This window comes from Haliotis rufescens, unplaced genomic scaffold (genome assembly GCF_023055435.1).
Source record: "Haliotis rufescens isolate VD_foot unplaced genomic scaffold, xgHalRufe1.0.p SCAF_6, whole genome shotgun sequence".
NCBI classification, from domain to species: Eukaryota; Metazoa; Mollusca; class Gastropoda; order Lepetellida; family Haliotidae; genus Haliotis; species Haliotis rufescens.
In genome coordinates, this window is record NW_025964334.1 from 1,893,195 (window position 1) to 1,912,897 (window position 19,703).

Sequence of the window (19,703 nt, forward strand, 5' to 3'; positions counted from 1 at the left end):
TTCATGCATGTCATCGATCCCAAATGCGTTGATTGATGTTCATGATGTCAATCACTTGATTGTCTGGTCTAGAGTCGATTATTTACAGGCCGCTGTCATATAGCTGGAATATTGCTGAGTGTTGCATGCGTTAAACAACAAATGAAACGAAACGAATGCAACATGGTTGATTGTTGTTTAACTCCAGCAATATTGTTGAGTGCGCTGTTAAACAACATACAAACAAACAAACGTAAAAGGCGACTAACGGGTCGGGTCGGGTCGGGTGGTCAGGCTCGCTGACTTGGTTGACGCGTGTCGTGGTATCCCAATTGCGTGGGTCGATGTTCGTGATATCAACCACTGGTCCATACCCGATTATTTACAGAACTCCGTCATATAGCTTGAATATTGCTTAGTGCAGCGTTAAACAACAAACAAACAAACAAATTTAAGCGTGCTCGTGGATATACTTATTGATGAATCCAGGCATGTCTTCTGGTCTTAGAGCACACCGGCCACAACGAGTGAGAGTGAGTATGGTTTTACGCCACATTTAGCAATATCAAGGCGGGCTACACCAGAAATGGGCGTTACACATTGTACCCATGTGGGGAATCGAACTCGCGTTTTCGGCGTGAAGGGCGACCGCTAAACCACTAGGCTACCCTTAGCCCCGAAAAGAGTGCATTATTGTAGACGTTGTGGGACAATGGCGTTAATAACGTATGTGAACAATTAATGTGAGTATCAAGTATAATATAAAGAACGACTATGTGTGTAAGGCACAATATGTAATTTATCATGAAGGTAAAGTAACAAGTATGGCTGCGAAAGTGTGTATAAATGTGTTTGTGTTTGTGTGCGTACGCGAGGAAATATACGCTAATTAATGGTTATGTATACAAAATGCATGTGTAGCCTCTTGATGTATTTATCTACACGTGAATGTAAACTGCCGTGCAAAAGAACGTAAAATTGATATCCCTAAAAAGGAAACAACCATGAAATGAGTATTCGATGCTGATGTGTTTGATGTGGGTATCATAGTTGGATTTTGGACCTTAGTTTGCAGTATTTGTTCGACTGTTTTCAGCGTAGATCATAGTAGACCTAATATTTTGGTCAAATCTAATTTTCAAGTGCCTACATTATTTAGTTTATATCACGGAAGTAAGAAAGGATAACCTTTACAGGAGTATATGACGAGGAAACTTGGTTTGATTTTCTATTTGATAAATGGGTGGGTCGCGTACCCTCTTCCGCTGAACACTAAAGCTATGAATCGCGCGTGGTACATATCGCGACTTTGTTGGTAAGGAAGTACTTCAGTACTTGTGCCAATCACACTGTCGTCTCCGCCCTTGTGTTCAATCTGTGCAATCTGTAAGTGATAGTTTCACACGTACTCAAGACGCCACGCTAGTCTGCAACATTGTTGGTCCTTTGTGAACGTTATGTTCTTAATTTCATTTCCTTGAACCGTCTGAAACACTCAACTTTACTCCAGTCGGTAATCTTACATTTATTTTAAGTGCATATATTATACTTTACCTGTAGTGATGTTGAAACACATTTTGAGGTTAGAAATATGGAATAAATCGAGTTTGTCTAATGTCTGATAGAATTCCACCCCAATCGCTTATTTAAATAGCTCAAAACAAGTACACTTGTTCTTAAAAGCATGCAATGATCTACATCTACAATATCAGTTATTCCTCGAAATATAGGCCTAATAATCCAAATAATATCGACATGATGTTGGAAATTTTATTGTGGTTCTTAGTTAAAATATTAGTTGAAATATTTAATTTCGTCTTGATTTTGTGATACTTTCATTTTCATCCGTCGATTTTTCTTCTGCATACCCTCTGCATACATGCTTACACACGAAACTCTCACACATGTTCAAATTTCCCGCGAAACAATGTTGACAATCTCAGAAGATCGTCTGCGACCGAAACTCATCACGTGGGCAAACAAATAAACCAATCAAATTCAAATATATTACGTCACACGGTCACATGACGTAACTGTCACTATCCGTCGAACGAAGTTGTGTTTGGACATCGATCGTTTGATGGTAAGAAATCTTTTTTTCAATTTTGATGGTTAATGATTATTTTAGAGACATAAAGTAATGCTTTTGATGTTTTAAATGGTATTGTTAATAATTTTGTATTCACCAAACATTAAGACAAATCCTCGATAGTATTATATTTTTTGTAGCGTAGTTTAATGTCAACACCGTGGGAACCCGTGACACGTGACATGCAGTCAGTGCTCACTGTTTGTAAACACAACCTTCTTCGTTAAAAAAATGTTTGCAAAGAAGCTGTGACAGTTCTTAAATGTTTGTCACTCGTGTGAATAGGTACTTTTGAAGAAGCGGAACTTGTTGGACGAAGCCTGATTAATGTTCTAGTGAATCTTTCGTACAATATTTTCGCAACAGACGACCAAATTTGAATTTGCCGCGAAAGTGAGCATGCCAAATTTGGGCAAGTCACACGTCGACTTTTCATTGACTCTAAATTTTCCATAATTTCTAATGAAAACAACAATCTCAACATATGAAATTATACTTTTGTATTTTCTGAAGACATTCGAATACGTTCAATAAAACACTTATAATTTTGTTTTCAACATTAATTAACACCATGCCCAAATACATTTCATTCGAAGAGTCAATGGGGTAGGCCTAGTGGCCCATTCAACTTTCTGAGCCTTGCTGCCGCGCACGTACAATGTCTAACGGCTGCTTTTTTAGTGGAAGAAGATTCTTAAATTCTCATGACCAAGATAACTCGACTTCAAGTCTCAAATGAAAAGGTCTTGTTTTCCGTTTGACATTCTTGATGTGATGAGGCAAAATCCTCCATGATCTGAACAAATGTGACATATGTAAGACCAATGGGAGTTTTTCCAAAGTCCCTTTTCAACGTGAATATGACATAATATAATCATCAAGACAATCGTAACAATTAATTCATACGAGAATATGACATTTAAATGATGTTCTACAAATATTGGAGCATTAAAAAAATGTCTTAATAATATAAGGTGCATGACATAGACTTTAAATGTGAAATTTATCAATGATTTGTTTTTAGATTTACTGGATTGAGGTAATTAGAATACCTAAAAAATATTGTTCTTCATTGACCATGGTGATTCAGTAGAAACTAACATTTATAGTCCTCATTATGATAACATATTGCAAAACCCTTAAAATGGCAAATTTCTACTAGGCCTAGTCCTTATGATAACTAATTATGATTGGGCAGTTTGTCTAGGACTACAGGACTATTGCAAATTTCTAATGCTGGTGTTTTCAAGTAATATTGATGAGTGAATTACTTGTACAGTTTATATATCATTATAATGATTCAGCAAACAGAAAGTATACACGAAGCTCTCACTGGTGTTCAGTTATCTCCTAGTTATAGAGAACACTCACACTCACATACTCACATTTGTACAAGTGGGTACTGTAGTATCTTATTTGGTTAACAGAAAAAACTATTTTTATGGTAATAATATAGATATATATCTACCAAGGGCATTACCAGCTGATTACCACAATGGAGGCAGTACAGAGGTCAATCCACCATCACTATTATACTAATAGCACCATTGAAGGTTAAAGAGTTTTTCTGCTATTAAATAGTTTTTTAATCTTGTAAAATTTGCTTTATGGCAAGGATCCTTTGACTTTGATCCCTAATTTGGAAAACAATATTAATCCTGAAACTGTTTCCCAATTCAGGTGCAAGGCAAGTTGATTTATACAACATGAGAATGAAAAGAGGATCTAATTCTATGCGAGTCAGACGTCGCCAAAGTGATGCGAAATGGAGAGCTAGTGTTTCAAGTTGCTATGACACACTGAAGTTTGTCATCCCAGACAGCTGTAACCTACCAAGGAGAAAGTTTTCAAAGGTAACAAAATGATCTATAGTTTCAGCAGTAGACATTCATTCTAGATACTATAATTACTGAATTTAAAATATCTAATTTTTCTGAACTTATTGTCTAGATTAGACAAAAAACTATGTTCAATTCTTAATTAATACTGTGACTCTAATTGCTTTTTTCAGGCTCTAATTCTACAAGAAACGGCAAAGCACATCAGGACACTGGAAGAAGCAGTGTCAACTCTCCTCACACAAGAAGGTATTTTTTCAAATAAGACAATTTAAAAAAAATTTTACCGGTACATAAATTTTTTAAATTAACTGATCATAACAGTGAATTCAACCGTTTATACCAGTTTGTGACTTTAGCCACACATGATCCAGAAGTATCTATCTGAAGCTTGGATTACCATGTTTGTTTATTTGTTGTGTTATGTCTCTGTCAGCTAAATTCCAGTTTAATTAGAGCAGCTTGTAAATATTCAATGTATAAAAGTAGACATTTCTTAAATCATGCTAATATATATTACAGATAATTAATTTGGTGGCTAATAATAATAATACTAGCTATGTAGTCAGTATATAGAGATAACCAGTACAACATCACTGATAACAGGACCAATGAAATACTAAGAGGTTTTATTGCTTAGTTTTATGTTTTTGCATCGAATGCAATCTGAAAAAAATCACTGTTAAAATATCTCTGAATTTAAGAAAATAAGAACTTTAGAAAAATCCCAATTTTGTACAAAACAATGATTTATTCTTTTTCCAATTTGCTCACCAGGGGCTTGTAGGTTTTGAATAATGGATACATCTCTACTTAATGACCTAAACTGTTTTGTGAAACTTCATAGTTATGTCTTGGTGAAACAAATTTATGACATATTATTGACTTGGGCTGTTTTCAGCTAAGCTACTGAACAAGAGTGTTCTTTGGAAGACTGGCAAGCAGTGGGCGCCTGCAACCCTGGCACACATCAGAAAGGAGTTTGAGGAACAACAGGGCCAACTATTTGAGCAGTAAGTTATTTATAACCACTTTTTGGCAGTTATTATTTTCATAATGCTGATGTAAAGAAATAATTATCAATGAGGCTCTGTGGCTGAAAACCTCAAGGTCCTGAGATTCCCGTATTTCTTACATTGATACACCATGAAAATATAAATTTAAAATATGTATATCAATTTTAAAACCGTCAGCTGTTGGGATTACAACGTTATATATAACCACTTTTTCTCGGTTATTACATTCTTCAGGACCTTGTTGTGATACTGATGTAAAAAAATAATTATTAATGAGGTTCTGTCGCTGGAAAACCTCAAGGTCCTGAGCTCCCCAAGCGTTTCTTACATAAGTATGCCATGAAAATATAAAAAATTAAAATATGTCTATAAATTTAGAAATATTCAAATTTTGATTGGTTTGATGACAACATTGAAAGCAGTCTTGAACGTTAACTGCTAGTTCGAAGGTGGAGTCTAGTGTTATATCTATTTTGGTCTAGTTAGCTTAGCTCATGAAAGTCTATGCCTAGAGAGTTTATACTACTGATAAGATGTTGTAGGACTTGTAAACTCAAATGTTTTTGACACTTAATGCGAAAGCATATAATTGACACATATCAAGTGTTCCTTTGAAAGTTCATGAACCCCCAAACTATTTTAGCTGAGGGTCTATCAATCTTTCTGGGAGTCCAAACTCTTCCAATTGAATTTGCTTGAATCAATTCATGTAAGACTTATTTTTTAATCAGTTGGGTACTGAACAAGTACAAGTATAGAGACATTTTGTTATATTTTGAATTTCAACATGTAGCCTAATCTAAATTGCTGCAGATCAACCCAAGGTCGTCGCCGTTACAGTATGCTAGCAGACATAGAGGAACAAATTCTCCACATGGCTGTTGATCCAAGCCGTGTCACAGTTATCTCCCGTGGTGGCGGCACTCAAAACAAGACCAGCAAGTCAGGAACCGGCAAAGATAAGGGGAAGGGGAAAGAGGTGAGTGTCCCTCTGGTCTATGACGTACAACTATTTTCATCGAAACAACCGTGACGTTGACGTATGAGAAGTGATCAATCTGTACCAAAACATTGAAGCATTTCAGTTATGAACATGTATGAAAGTTCAACTAGATCAGATGGGCTACAAAACAAACTACTGAGCAATAAAACATTTTTTTATTAGTTTAAAATTTTGAGTAACCTAAACCAATTGTTGTTTTTTATGCCAGGACCTTTTATCGCTTACAGATTCTCTTAGATGTGCCCACAGGCAAGGGGCCAAACAAAATATGTAGTCATGGTTCAATTAAGGTTAATTCTTGAAACAAAAGTTTGAATAAATGTAATGAAACGTAGGCATTCTTGTTTTACATTTGCAAATTGATTATATAGTCTTGTCCATGAAACAGAAAAATAATTGTTTGGTCTCAGAATGTAAATTCTTTCCTTCTTTTATCCCAGGTCTTTGTTTTCTTGAAAAAATATGGTATCACAAATATCTTTCAACTTACAAGCGTAACTTTATGTTGTGTAAATTTTCAAATGAAACTTCTAGTTGTGACTTGCTGATTGAAGAATTATTTGGGACTTGTTTTATTGGACAGGTTCGTGTCAGGAGAAAAGCTAAGATTTTGATAAAGGATTCAACCAAGGTGTACGAAGAGCCACAGGCCCATTCCACCCCCTGCCCCAAGAAGCAGAGGAAACATTCTCACTCCACCAGCGTTCACGACTTCGAGACCCAAGAAATTATCCCTGTCATTTGTGAGAGAGTACCTGATGCAGACCTTCTGCCATGTATAGCTTTTCCTCCTGACTGCAAGTATGACATGTCCCATGATGTCCCTCTCACTACCCCGAGTAAACTGTGTTACCATGGGAATGAGAAGCTGTTCAGTCCTGTGGCTGAGTGTGGTTTCAACACTCCTGTCTATGTGAACCCCAACCCCCACAGGGTAGACACCAAACCCCCCATCACATCACCTCGCTTCAGCAAGGTGGCCAAACAGGTATAGATTTTAGTTATACGAGTTTTAAGCTTGAATGTAACAGCGATAGAAACTTAACCATTTTGGTCCACTAGTTCTAATAATGTTAACATATAGCAACACACTTAATAATTGGCAAAACTCTGCTAGTCATTATGATACCTTAACTGTTGGGCAGTTTGGCAAGGACTACAGGACTAGTGGCAATTTCTAACGCTGATGTGAGGGTCATTTACTTTCAGGGTGGTCTGATGATGAGGTTGTCACCAAAATTTAGTGGGATTGGGGGGCATATGAATAAAGTGACACAGTTCCATTTTAGAATAAAACAATTAGAAATTTGAAAATCATTTAGGGACTGGTCATTTATTATGGTGGGGGGTGTTGGCAAAATATGATACCGGTACACAAAATTTAGGACTGAAACAAGCATACAGGACACTATTTACCTTTTTTTACAGGAATCTATAATGACTAAAATTTCAAATCATTTGGGTTGTTTTCACTGATCAGACCGGTTGACATTTTTATTCAAATTCATACCAGTATATATTAAGGATAAAATTTTGTAAAAGTGCATGACAAATCTTGGAAAAATGACGATGATTTTTTTCCAAGACTTCATAAGCTTACTTTCATCTATAGAGTGTTCACATGTTTGTCTTTGTGTCTCCCAGCTTGAGTTCACCAGCGAGGATGTTCAGCCCCTCAGACCCTCTTGTCCACATGACAAGATGAGCGAGATGACAAGTGTGTTTGGTTTCACTCCCATCAAGCTCCCACCAGAGTCAGGCACTGTGCCCCTTGACCTCTCCCATGCCCAAGCTACACAGGCAACTCCAACCATACAAGCACCACAAGGACTCACTCCGGCATTCCAGAGGAATTCATACCCACCACAGGTATGGGTGGATCTATGTTAAGATTTTTTTGGCCACCATTGTTTTCAATACAAAAAAATGTAACCACCTCTTACAGTCGTAATGCGCGGTGTCAGTGCTTGGGATAAGAGGGGATATTTTGTCGTCTTTATAATTGTTGCTATCGGACAACTGAGGTATCCATCACTTTTTTAAATAGTATTTTTGTAATGCTTAGGGACCAACCATTTGATATTCCTGGGGGATGGGATTTTGTATCGAGTTTAGATATTTTATTTAAATCTATACCCTGAATTATTATTATTTTAAGAAAAAGACCTTGCCACAATGTAATTTTTGTGGCAGGCAATTTCTTTCTGTTTTCCAACTGCCTGAAATATAATAATTTTGTCAAGATGTTTCAGAGATAATATATATTTTTTCAATGAAATCCCAGAGCCCCCTTCTCTCTCCTTCATTGTGCAAGTTGTATGTGTATTTTCTTTTGCCAGGGTGGCTTTGTATTAGGTGTTTGTAGTGGTCAGACTAAATACAATGCAATTCATAAAAGACCTGTGAAGATCCGGGTTAGAACAGGTTTTCAGCAACCCATGCTTGCCTTAAAAGGCGACTATGCTTGTAATAAGAGGTGACTAACGCGATCGGGTGGTCAGACTTGCTGACTTGGTTGATGCGTGTGTGGCCTTAAACAACAAACAAACACACAAGCAAGCATTTGATAAAGAACTTTTTACCAAAAAGTTTGTTTCTTTTATATTCTAATCCATCAATTATAGTGCCAGTGGTTGGGAAAATAAAACTTCATTTTACACATACACCCCAAAAAGAAAGAAAAAGAAGTAGTAATAATTAGAAACCTTCTTCTGATTGTACCTCTTTTCTCTTGCGAGTTGAATCGTTGATCTGAAAATTTAAAGAACCTACCTTAATAGTTCTTCTCTGGTCAAGAATTTTGCCAGAATCATGGTTAAGAGATTTTGAACAAGATAATCTCAGATGTAATTAAGTCATTTGTTTTGATTGCCAGACTCCAAAGAGTGATGGTGACTGTCTGGAATCTGATGATGAGGAAACCAAGAGCCTTCTATGTTTCGAGACGTTTGAAATGCTTTCGGATGATGATGGTGTGCCAGAATGGGAGAGGTATGTCATACTGTCCAGGGCTGGGACGGGTAACTCACAGCGTTAGAAATTGGCACTATTCCTGTAGTCCTTGCCAAACTGCCCAATAGTTAAGGTATCCTAAGGACTAGTAGAAATTTGCCATTTATAAGGGTTTTGCTATATGTTATCTTTCTAAGGACTTGTGGACTGAAACAGTTTGTTTCTACCATTAACTCAGGTACTCGGATCGGGAGGTTCCTGAATAGGACCCAGGTAACCACAGGACTACAGGACATATTGTTTGATGATGATAACAATTAATCCCCATGGTTACACTACAAGTCACTGATGTTCACATTTCTTTCTGACTACATGAATTCCTTATGACTTTTATAAATTTGAGTAAAGCTAAGCTTTAATCAACTTCAGTGTATATGCATGACCAAATCGTTTAATACAAGTATCTAAATAGTTCCCAATTGGACATTTTGTAACCATCTCTTGAGACTACGGGTCTTCTGCAACCCATGCTTGCCGTAAAAAGTGACCATGCTTGTTGTAGGAGGCGACTAACGGGATTGGGTGGTCAGGCTCGCTGACTTTGTTGATGCATGTCATCGTATCCCAATTGCGTGGATCAATACTCATGATGTCATTCACTGGATTGTCTGGTCCAGACTCTGTTACTTAGTTACAGTTACTTACAGACTGCCGTCATATAGCTGGAATATTGCTGAGTGAGATGTTAAACAACAAAAAAACAAAACAAAAAAACTAAGGGTGAAACGATAGAGCAAGGTCACGATTTGATACGTATCAAGATACATAGGTCGTGATACGCATATTTACGTCAAATCAAATGGAAACTTCTTGACAATAAATATTTCAGTGCAGGTTCAAAAGGTAAAGCAAGTCCTAAACACTTGTTTGTTGTGGTTATTTTTAGTAGAGAACATGAAACACTAGTTCCAACATCTTTATGGATATCGGACTGACAAAAACGCCAGGGGTCATTAAACCAGTAGTGAGTAATATTTTCAGCAAGTGTATCAACTTGTATCGATACAGAAAATGAAGGATCATGTATCTTATCACCACATGAAAACTTACTATGCACCGATGTATCATTTCACCCCTACTGCGTGCCGGTGCACCAAGGGGGTTGAACCCATTCCAGGTTAGAATAGGTCCCCATTAACCAATGCTGGGCATAAGAGGCAACCAAATTGAATGGGTGGTCATTGTCAGCGACTTGGTTGAGAGCGTGTCCTCGTACCCCTACAGGGTGGATCACTGCTCACAATATATTGATCACTGGAGATTGCTGAACAGGGTTAGAAACTAACAGTTTTTGTCCACTAGTGCTTATAATGATAACATATAGCAAAACCCTAAAAATGGGCCAATTTCTACTAATCCTTAGGATACCTTTACTATTGGGCAGTTTGGTAAGGACTACAGGACTAGTGCCAATTTCTAACGCTGCTGAATGTGGTGTTATTACAACAACAAAGTTTTAGGCAGAATTATGTTTACAAAAGGTTCAATCATTAGTTTAAAAATACCCAATAGACTGGACCCAAGGTAGTAAAAATATATATCAAAAGCTATCAGTGCCCGAAGTAAATGATAACATTTTGGTTAATACTCAATCGTTAAAAAAGTTGTGCTCTCCAAACCAAATAATATTTGACTAAACACAGACTTAGGTCACGCAGGAAATTGAAGTAGATGTTATCAAGGAAGTTACCATCTTCCCGAGGCAAGAGAGTTAACTGACTTTAAAAGTCCAGTTTCCACACTTGCCGAACTAGGCTGGAATTACTGGGCTCGATCGTAGCGCCACCAATGGCTATTACCAGCTATGTCCCTTCTAAGCCTCTCCTATGGACCAATCAGATTCCACCTCTTGTATCACTTGCGTTTGCTTCACACACAATGGTGGCGCCCAGTCAGGACGATCTGATCGATAATCAAGATCTATATTGTGATAAAACGGGTCTTACATTGCGAAATGCATCAAATCACGCGAGCACCTGGATTAAAAACATGAAAAGATTTGGAAAATATCTGCTGACGAGTTGGTGGTGCACATGCTTTGCAAATCCTGCAATCGACCGAAATCTGCACGACGGTTTACGAACCGGATTTCGATTTCGGTGCACGATTTTGATTGGGCTATGCATAAACTTGTTAGTCCAGGCAAAATGTAACTCCATAATACCAGCCTAGTTCGGCAAGGGTGGAAACTGTACTTTTAAAGTCAGTTAACTCTCTTGCCTCAGGATGATGGGAAGTTACAGATGTAAGAATTGTGGGAACCTTTTAGCCTCCCATTGAATGTTTTATTTTTTTGTGTATTTTAGGACGCCTGATAAGGACAAACTTGGACAAACATCTCCAGTGGAAGAAGAGCAACAGAAAGATCAGTGCAAGAGGATGTGAGTGTCTGGATTCCGTTCTTTGGCAGGGCTCATTTCAGCACACACAGGATTGCATTTGTCTTTAGGAAGGAATACTTCATTTCATTTGGGGAGAAATGGTTTAAGGTTTCAAACTCTTTAAAACTTGTAGAATTGAAATGGCATTGTGAGGTTTCATTTGGAGAAATAAAATTGGAAAAGTTTCATTTCAAGAAAATATTGACTTGATTGTGTGAGTGTTTTAGTTCTTTCATGTTTATTGTTTCATGAGTGATAGTGAAACTATTCATTGATGATCTTCTTTTTGTTGCAGAGCTTTTGGCAAAGGAACACACAGGGTGAGAAAATCCAGGGAACGCATTCCAAAGTGTAGGAAGAATCTAGAGAAGTAAGTATCTAATATCCCTTTGTGAATTTAATTAGAACTTGATGTTATGACACGAAACAAGTGGATGAAGATGCATCAGTTAATCACTCAGACTTGTGTGAAGATCCAGGTTAGAATAGGTCTCAGCAATCCATGCATGTTGTAAGAGGCAACTAACAGGATTGGGTGGTCAGACTCGCTGACTTGGTTGATGCATGTCATCGTATCCCAATTGCATGGATCAATGCTCATGATGTCAGTCACTCAATTGTCAGGTCTAGACTTGGATTATTTACAGACCGCCATCAGATAGCAGAATATTGCTGAGTGCTGCGTTCAACAACAAACACTCAGACTTGTCCTATTGCTTGGTCTATTATCTAGAATCATGCATATCTTAATGATATGGCACCCCTCAGTCCCCTTTGCTGGACGACTGGCAGGAGTATGCAGGGAGATTTTATGATGCTTCATGTGTTTTGGTAGCCTAATGTGCGGAATGGGTCTAGAATGGGACATCATATCCTGTGAAATTTTTGAATTTTTTTATAGAAGTATTAGTTGCAGTCTGTGACTTTAGCTACCAGTCCTGAGTCTGAGTCGAGTAAACTTCTGTTCAGTCTCTTGAGTCTGAGGTAATAATACTATGGTCCATACAATAACACTAACATCAACTGAAAATTATCCATGCTGGTAGATTCAAAAGTTTTTGGCACAAAATGGTAGGTGTCTCAGGGTTAGAAACTAACAGTTTTTGTCCACTAGTCCTTATAATGATAACGTACAGCAAAACCATTACAATGGGCCAATTTCTACTCGTCCTTAGGATACCTTTACTATTGGACAGTTTTCCAAGGACTATAGGACTAGTGCTAATTTCTAACGCTGTGTCTTACAAACTTGGCCAAGTCTATTAAAATAATTAATACCCAGAACATTTCGCATAGCATGACAGATTTTTGAGTGCATCTGTAGTTACTTGCCTTTACCACTTTCTAGCCATGCATTACTGTATGTTGCAATCAATGACTGACCACCCTTGTGTGCATGTTCACTGAACCCTTCCTCTGCACAACAGACTGTATTCAAACCCCGAGGATGTTGATGGGAAGGAACTGCCTGTTATCACTGGAGTGTTTGACAAAGATGCCACAGGTTCTGATTTTGATGGGTATGTTTACAAATTACATGCAAGAAACCAATTAAATATATCAGTTTTTCACTATAGCGACTATTCTGAGGCTCAAGTCCCAGTTATATATTTGGTTTGGTCTAGCAAACCCAGGTAATCATTGTCCATATAATCATAACACTAATATCTGCTGAAAATTATTCTAGGACCTCTATAGCTACCACATGATGTTAGTATTTTTGTCATTAAAATTTATTATGAAAGTGTATTTCAAATAATTTTTATTAGAATATATTGGTTTGTGTTTGTTTTTTAACAAATATAGATGAGGTATAGTATAATAGAGTCTTGTGATTCTTTTTTTCTAACTGATGAAATATTTTGATGACATTTAGATAATGCTGTTATTCGATATCTTTTATGATTTAATCTTAAACTATCTGACAATGACACCATTCAAGAATGGCAGCTGAGCCTATCAGTGACAATTAATTATTGATCCCCTTTACTGCAGGTATTTCTTGTTCTATCGGCAAGTGGCCGAGATGCTGCAGCAGCACATGAGTCGGACTGAAATTGCCTCGCCGTCAGTCGCAGTCACAGTCTCCCAGATGTGGAACGATATGTCCAGTGATGACAAGGAAACGCTTGCAACTCTTGCTGCTTTGGAAGGGAGTCAAGATTCAAATTCTAGCTCCGGGCTCAGTGATGATTTGCAAGAGCTTGACGTCAAACCACTAGACTCTTCACATTTCATTGATGGTACTTACTTTATTTAAACTTGAATCTTTACTAGCTTTTGCCGCACATATTGCTTGAAAATTGCAAGCATTTATAACACATGACATGGTTGACATAACTCAACCTGTTTTTGAACAAAATAATGATTTTTTCCAAATTTGCCTGCCTGGGCACTTAGTTCAGAATCCTCGATATATCCCTGGCAGATAAAATCTCTAATTCTTGTTATAGGACATGTTTAATTTGATGTTGCAGCTTCAAAGATTGGTATTTTCAAGAGAAATCTCCAAGGTGTACCAAATGTCCCCAGTCTTCCGACTGTGTCAGAAACTGCACAAAGAGTTCTCGGAGCAGTCCCCGGTAGTCAGGACGTTCAGGAAGTCCCCAAGAGTTACCTTCCTTCTCTCGATGACTGTGTTGACTCGTTGGAACACAGCACTGAGGAGATGGCCATCATCAATCTGGCATTTCAAGACCAGGAAGGACTCTCACATCTGGGATTTGACCGCACTGAGGTAAGCATTTATAACACACATGACTTTACCTGTTTGTGGTGAAAGTATTATGGATGACAACTTGTTAATTGTTTGTTGTGATGTTTAAAGGCTACTTCTTGCTCCTACATTGCCCCTGGTGGTTAAAGCGTTCCCTCGTCACGCCGGAGACCCAGGTTTGATTCTCCACATGGGTACAGTGTGTGAAGCTCATTTCTGGTGTTCCCCGCCGTAGTATTGCTGGAATATTGCTAAAAGCGGCGTAAAATCAAACTCACTCACTCACTCACCTTACATTCACCTGATGAAGAAGTAGCCTCAAAGTGTTGTTAAAAACAAAAAAGAAGTTGTTATCCATAAAAGTTTCATGTATTCAACTCAAATGCTGTTCAAATCTGTGTCAAAAGGACCACAATGAATCAAGTATTTAGGATATAAACGATGAGGGGGACGTCATTTACGTCATCAAGCTGCAAACGTATGTGATGTCATAACAAAACAATGTTTTATCATGAAATAAATCATGTCTCGTTCTTCATTGTTTTTTGCGATTTGTCACGTAGCTGTCTTGTATAACATATTAATTAACAGTTTAGAAGGAATATATCATTGTTCCAAATTAGGTTATGTGTTCATGTGCTTCGTACTTCCCCTGCAGGCTAATCAAGAGTTTACGACAAGCATTGCAGCAAGCAATGACTACTCGGGCTCGGAGACCTCACAGATAGTGCCGGACATCACGAACATCATCAAGAGGGACGTCCTCCTCAGCTCTAGTCAGTCCCCCACAGCTGTCACAGCCCATACCTAGTGCTGAAGGTCACTCACACAATGTACTTGCAGTGTGAATCAGTTTTCGTATAATGAGGTTGCAATTGTGTAAAGTAAATTGGTTTATTAGTTTTTAATCTCTCTTGTCAATAAATTTCAAACATTGGCCATTTTCCATGATATTTAGAGTAACACCTCCTAGGAGGAACACTTTGTTTGATATTCCTATGAGGAATAAATCCGAAATTCATGACAATGGCAGCTCTTTCACATAATGGAACGTCCAAACACCTTATAGTTTGTCCATCTGGTACAAAAAATATCATGTATAATTCATAAAGGTATTGCCTTTTCAAGTATTGGGTGAAATGAACAGATATTGGTTAACAAGAATTGGTGTTGACTGGAAAATTAGGATACAAATTCAATTTTCAAAACTGGAAAAAAAGTTTTGAAATAAACCATTCTACAATTGTAGTGGATATTAATACATTTTCAGTTTTGTGCTTAATTTTAGAAGATTTAGTTTAACTTATCAATATCCTGAGCAGAATGACATTCAGAAAGGATGCATGGGACATTAAGTGCCTAATCCACACCCAGTGTTTATGAAGGCATCAATCTGCAGTATGACATGTTGTTGGTTACCCGAGAGTTGGACATGTACACTGATTGCCTGGACAAGGTTCCTGGTGCTAGAGGAAACTGAACTAAGTGAATTAGTGTAGAGTTGTGTGTTCAGTTTTGACTGAATGAGATGGCGCTGTGAGTACTATGAACAGAACCCATGAAGATCTGGAAGAATAGGTCTTCAGCAACCCATAGGTCTTCAGCAAAAGGCGACTATGCTTGTCGTAAGAGGCAACTAACAGGATCAGGATTGAGTGGTCAGGCTTGCTGACTTGGTTGATGCATGTCATCATATTTACGGACCGCCATCATATACCTGCACTATTGCTGAGTGCGGTGTTAAACAACAAACAAAGCGTGTACTCTTCATCTGTTTGAATTACAAAGCACAAGGACCTCTTCAGTTACTGATTGATTACTAAAGCAAACTGTTCCTGGTTCAATGTTTGACAGTCAAATGTACCACAATCAATGAGGTGAATCTTTTTCTACGCCATCTTAGAGTAAAAGTGCAAGTTCAGTGTTGTGAATTATAATAATCTCCACAATTTCATCTCTTTTTCTGAGCACCAAGAATCCTCATGATTCATAAAGGAAAGAGATGATCATGATGATAATTTGTACCAGGGAACATGCAAGGTTGTTTTGAACCATCACCTGAGATTATGCAAGTTTTAAGAAATTGTAATTGTTTGTTTCCAAGGGCTGTTAGTGAGGCTATAGAGTAGGCAATGTGTGCCAAATGCTTTTAAGTCATCAAGTCCAAACTTGTATTTTGGCATTATTTTTACTAGATTTAGGGTTAGTATATGGACTAGAATAGCTGATCAGTTGCCATTTTTCTGGAATCCAACACTCTGGCATCAAACTAGTGACTAAAGTTGCACACTGGTAGTTTTTTTGTGAAGTAGATTAAAAGGACACATGGTTTACTTGTTGATGTTACTCAGTAACACAATTCCTCAGTGTTTGTCTCAGTTTCTGTCGCCTCATTTAAATAGGGTATATATACTTGCTGACACTGGGCTTACAGAATTGTTATGCTGACGCTGGTGTCATATTGTTATTGTTGATGCTTGTTACCATAGTTACTATGTTGGGCAAATGTATCCACTGATATTTCCAAATAGTAGTCATCACGTGTTGCCATTGATTAACAAGTTTGTGTTGGTGTTTTCGGATTATCTTGGATATATTTGGTCAGCATTATTGTTCCTATTTATTGACGTGAAGGATGGGAACACCTTCACTGAAAGGTTAATGCCACTCTTCATGTAGTGGAAGAGGACTGCTGCTTGAACTAGCATGGCTTGAGTACCAACTGTAGATGGTAGTTTTGGGACGTTTTCAACATTTCAAGATTAATCTCTGGTTTTAAAAACCTATTGATTTATAAGGATCATCAGTGAGAACATAAAAATGAGACATTTAGAGCATTCTTTCTCAATATCTTGCTTGCAAAAAACAACTTATGAAATAGGACACCTTAAAAGGTCTTTTGCAATATTCCAAACAACAAGAAACCTTGTCTGTTTCCAGATTTTCATTATCTTAAGTTTTAATCTCCATAAGTTCAGAAGAATAGACTGGAGAACAATCTATCCAAGATATCTTAATTCTATTAATTGATTCCTTGGTTGAAAACTGAATGATCCATTTAGTTTGCTCTAAAGCAATGTAAGTTCAAGCAGTTTGTTCACCTGGCAATATTCAAAGGACTGTGTTATTATTTTGTTTAAAACCCATACATGTTAAGCAATCCTTTTTTAAGGCAGGTGGTTTTGCTGTAATTGACTTACAGGAGAGTCCTCTTGAGGGAGACTGAAAAGGATGTTGTTGTGATGCTGGGGAGGGAGACTGAAGAGGGTGTTGTTGAGTTGCTAGGGTCCCCCTGAGGGAGACTGAAGAGGGTGTTGTTGAGTTGCTAGGGTCCCCCTGAGGGTGACTGAAGAGGGTGTTGTTGGGTTGCTAGGGTCCCCCTGAGGGAGACTGAAGAGGGTGTTATTGTGATGCTTATTGAAACAGGTGATTGCATAAAGCATTTTGTCATTTACAAACTTTCCAACTCTAAATCTATGTTATCCCCAAATCTTCAGTTTCTAACATTTGTGTAATGATTAAGACATCCAATGATACAAAGTAATGTAGCATAGACTGTGTATGGTATAATATATCAGTTATTATTTTACTTTCAAAAGAAAGTTTGATTGCTTCTCTTAAATAAGTGAATGAAATTTTGATGAACATATTTTGTTCTATAGATCTCTTAACTTTTAGTTTAGTGGTCTGCAGTGAAAAGGTCAAAATAAAATATCTATGTTTATTCATATACTTGTGAGGGTATATTAACTGTCTTAATTTAGTTTATTTCAGCAACCACTTATCAATTTGTTAGTTTGTTATATCAATATTTCAGTTTCTTATATCATGTGATTCAAGTAGAATGAAAGTTCCATATCTATTTGAAATGGCTTTGATTTTGGTCCTGTATGTCTTGTGTTTATTCAAATTTGATATATATGGTATATAAATGTTGAAATTGTGTGTATTGATATATTGAATGTTAAATTCACATTGAAATGTTCCAATAAACTTTTGAAATTATGTTTGTTGTCTACGAAATGTATGTCATTAGTCACTGACTCGTGGGAAACCCATCAGACTTGCTAATGAAACCTAAGTCATTTGTAAAAAAGCGAACATGTTATCTCCTCATGGGAAATGGGTCACACTTGCTAATGAAATGTATTATCTTCAGACTGTCTTTTTAGATCACATCTTTGCATCCCCCCAATGGGACTTCAACCACAGTCCTTCGGATCCGAGGTCAGACACATTGTCCACATGATCAAAGCGTTAACCCCATTTGAAAGCTGACAAGGTGAGGATGTCATCTATTGGAGGCAGAGGTGATGTGAGGTGAAATGGGGTTTAATGTTGCGTGGAAGATTATTGCACTTATATAGCATGTGTGTCTGTGTGGCTAGGTAATACACAAGGTAATGGAGGAAGGAAAGGCCAAGCCTCATGTCTTGCTAGTACTGTGGACTGGATGTAACAATATGGATGTACTTTAACCAAAGGTTCACATAATTAGCAGATCAAAATTTAGGGAATTATAGACACAAGGCCTGTTTGTTTCCATCTTCCCGAGACAAGAGAGTAAACTGACTATAAAAGTCCAGTTTCCGCCCTTGCCGAACTAGGCTGGTATTATGGAGTTACATTTTGGCTGGACTAACGAGTCTGTGCATAGTACAATCAAAATCCGGTTCCTAAACTGTCATGCAGATTTCGGTCGATCGCAGGATTTGTAAAGCATGTGCACCGCCAAATCGTCAACATATATTTTCCAAATCTTTTCATGTTTTTAATCAAGGTGCTCAAGTGATGCACTTCGCGATGTAAGACCCGTTTTATCACAATATAGATCTTGATTATCGATCAGATCGTCTTGACTGGGCGCCGTCATTTTGTTTGAAGCAAATGCAAGTGATACGAGAGGTGGCATCTAATTGGTCCATAGGAGAGGCTTTGAGGGGACATAACTCGAAAGAGGCCACTGGTGGCGCTACGATCGAGCCCAGGAATTCCAGCCTAGTTCGGCAAGCCTGACTGACTGATATAGGAGATTTAACGTGCGCTTTCCGACTATAGCGTATTTCGGCAAGGGTTGAAACTAGACTTTTATAGTCAGATAACTCTCTTGCCTTGGTAAGTTTCCTGTTAGGCGTCATTTAACCTATGAATAAGTGGACATAAGGTTCCCTGGATGTGTTGTTTGCCCCATGTTTTTAAGAGCTCATTAATTATGACACGTTACAATGTGACCTGGTTGATCGTATCACGGACGTGTATACAATTTCTATATACGTCTTTGATCGTATGTAGAAACGCGGGAGAACAGGTCTTCAGCAACCCATGCTTGTCATAAGAGGCGACTAACGGGATCGAGTGGTCAGGCTTGCTGACTTGATTGATGCATGTCATCGTATCCCAAATGCGTGGATCAATGCTGATAATATTAATCACTGGATTGTCTGATTTAGACTATTATTTACAGACCACCGTCATGTAGCTGGAATATTGCAGAGTGAGGCGTTAAAGAACAAACAAATGTTAGGATCCAATTAATTAGGACAGATTACAATCTGTGACCTGCTTGGTCATATGTATAAACTTGTCTGCCTGATCCAGACTCCATTATTACATAGCCTAGGGTTGAATAACTGGAACATTGCTGTCTGACACCACATTCATTCATTCCC

The 19,703-nt window shown here is 37.8% G+C and overlaps 2 protein-coding genes across 2 annotated transcripts; both read left to right on the plus strand.

Annotated features, from left to right (window-relative positions):
- The first annotated feature begins 2,011 nt into the window (after window positions 1-2,011).
- On the plus strand, window positions 2,012-11,344 carry LOC124149789. The gene is made up of 9 exons (XM_046521565.2): window positions 2,012-2,062; window positions 3,749-3,921; window positions 4,080-4,155; window positions 4,808-4,919; window positions 5,736-5,901; window positions 6,509-6,913; window positions 7,570-7,794; window positions 8,801-8,916; window positions 11,244-11,344. Exons 2-9 carry the CDS (start codon window positions 3,775-3,777, stop codon window positions 11,320-11,322), a joined length of 1,326 nt encoding a protein of 441 aa, XP_046377521.2. The 5' UTR covers window positions 2,012-2,062; window positions 3,749-3,774; the 3' UTR covers window positions 11,323-11,344.
- Window positions 11,345-11,458: 114 nt separating this feature from the next.
- Window positions 11,459-14,971, plus strand: LOC125374667. The gene is made up of 6 exons (XM_048385875.1): window positions 11,459-11,466; window positions 11,614-11,688; window positions 12,746-12,838; window positions 13,314-13,561; window positions 13,796-14,055; window positions 14,693-14,971. The coding sequence occupies exons 1-6, from the start codon at window positions 11,459-11,461 to the stop codon at window positions 14,843-14,845; spliced, it is 837 nt and encodes a 278-aa protein (XP_048241832.1). The 3' UTR covers window positions 14,846-14,971.
- The last annotated feature ends 4,732 nt before the right edge of the window (window positions 14,972-19,703 follow it).

What these genes read in the sequence shown, in the direction of transcription:
- LOC124149789 (XM_046521565.2), top strand. Translation starts at nt 3,775, where the DNA reads ATGAGAATGAAAAGAGGATCTAATTCTATGCGAGTCAGACGTCGCCAA. An exon ending in CAGGGCCAACTATTTGAGCA is followed by an intron (nt 4,920 to 5,735) that starts GTAAGTTATTTA and finishes AAATTGCTGCAG; the next exon opens with ATCAACCCAAGGTCGTCGCC. An exon ending in GGTGTGCCAGAATGGGAGAG is followed by an intron (nt 8,917 to 11,243) that starts GTATGTCATACT and finishes TGTGTATTTTAG; the next exon opens with GACGCCTGATAAGGACAAAC.
- LOC125374667 (XM_048385875.1), top strand. An exon ending in ACAGGTTCTGATTTTGATGG is followed by an intron (nt 12,839 to 13,313) that starts GTATGTTTACAA and finishes CCTTTACTGCAG; the next exon opens with GTATTTCTTGTTCTATCGGC. An exon ending in CTCTTCACATTTCATTGATG is followed by an intron (nt 13,562 to 13,795) that starts GTACTTACTTTA and finishes TTGATGTTGCAG; the next exon opens with CTTCAAAGATTGGTATTTTC.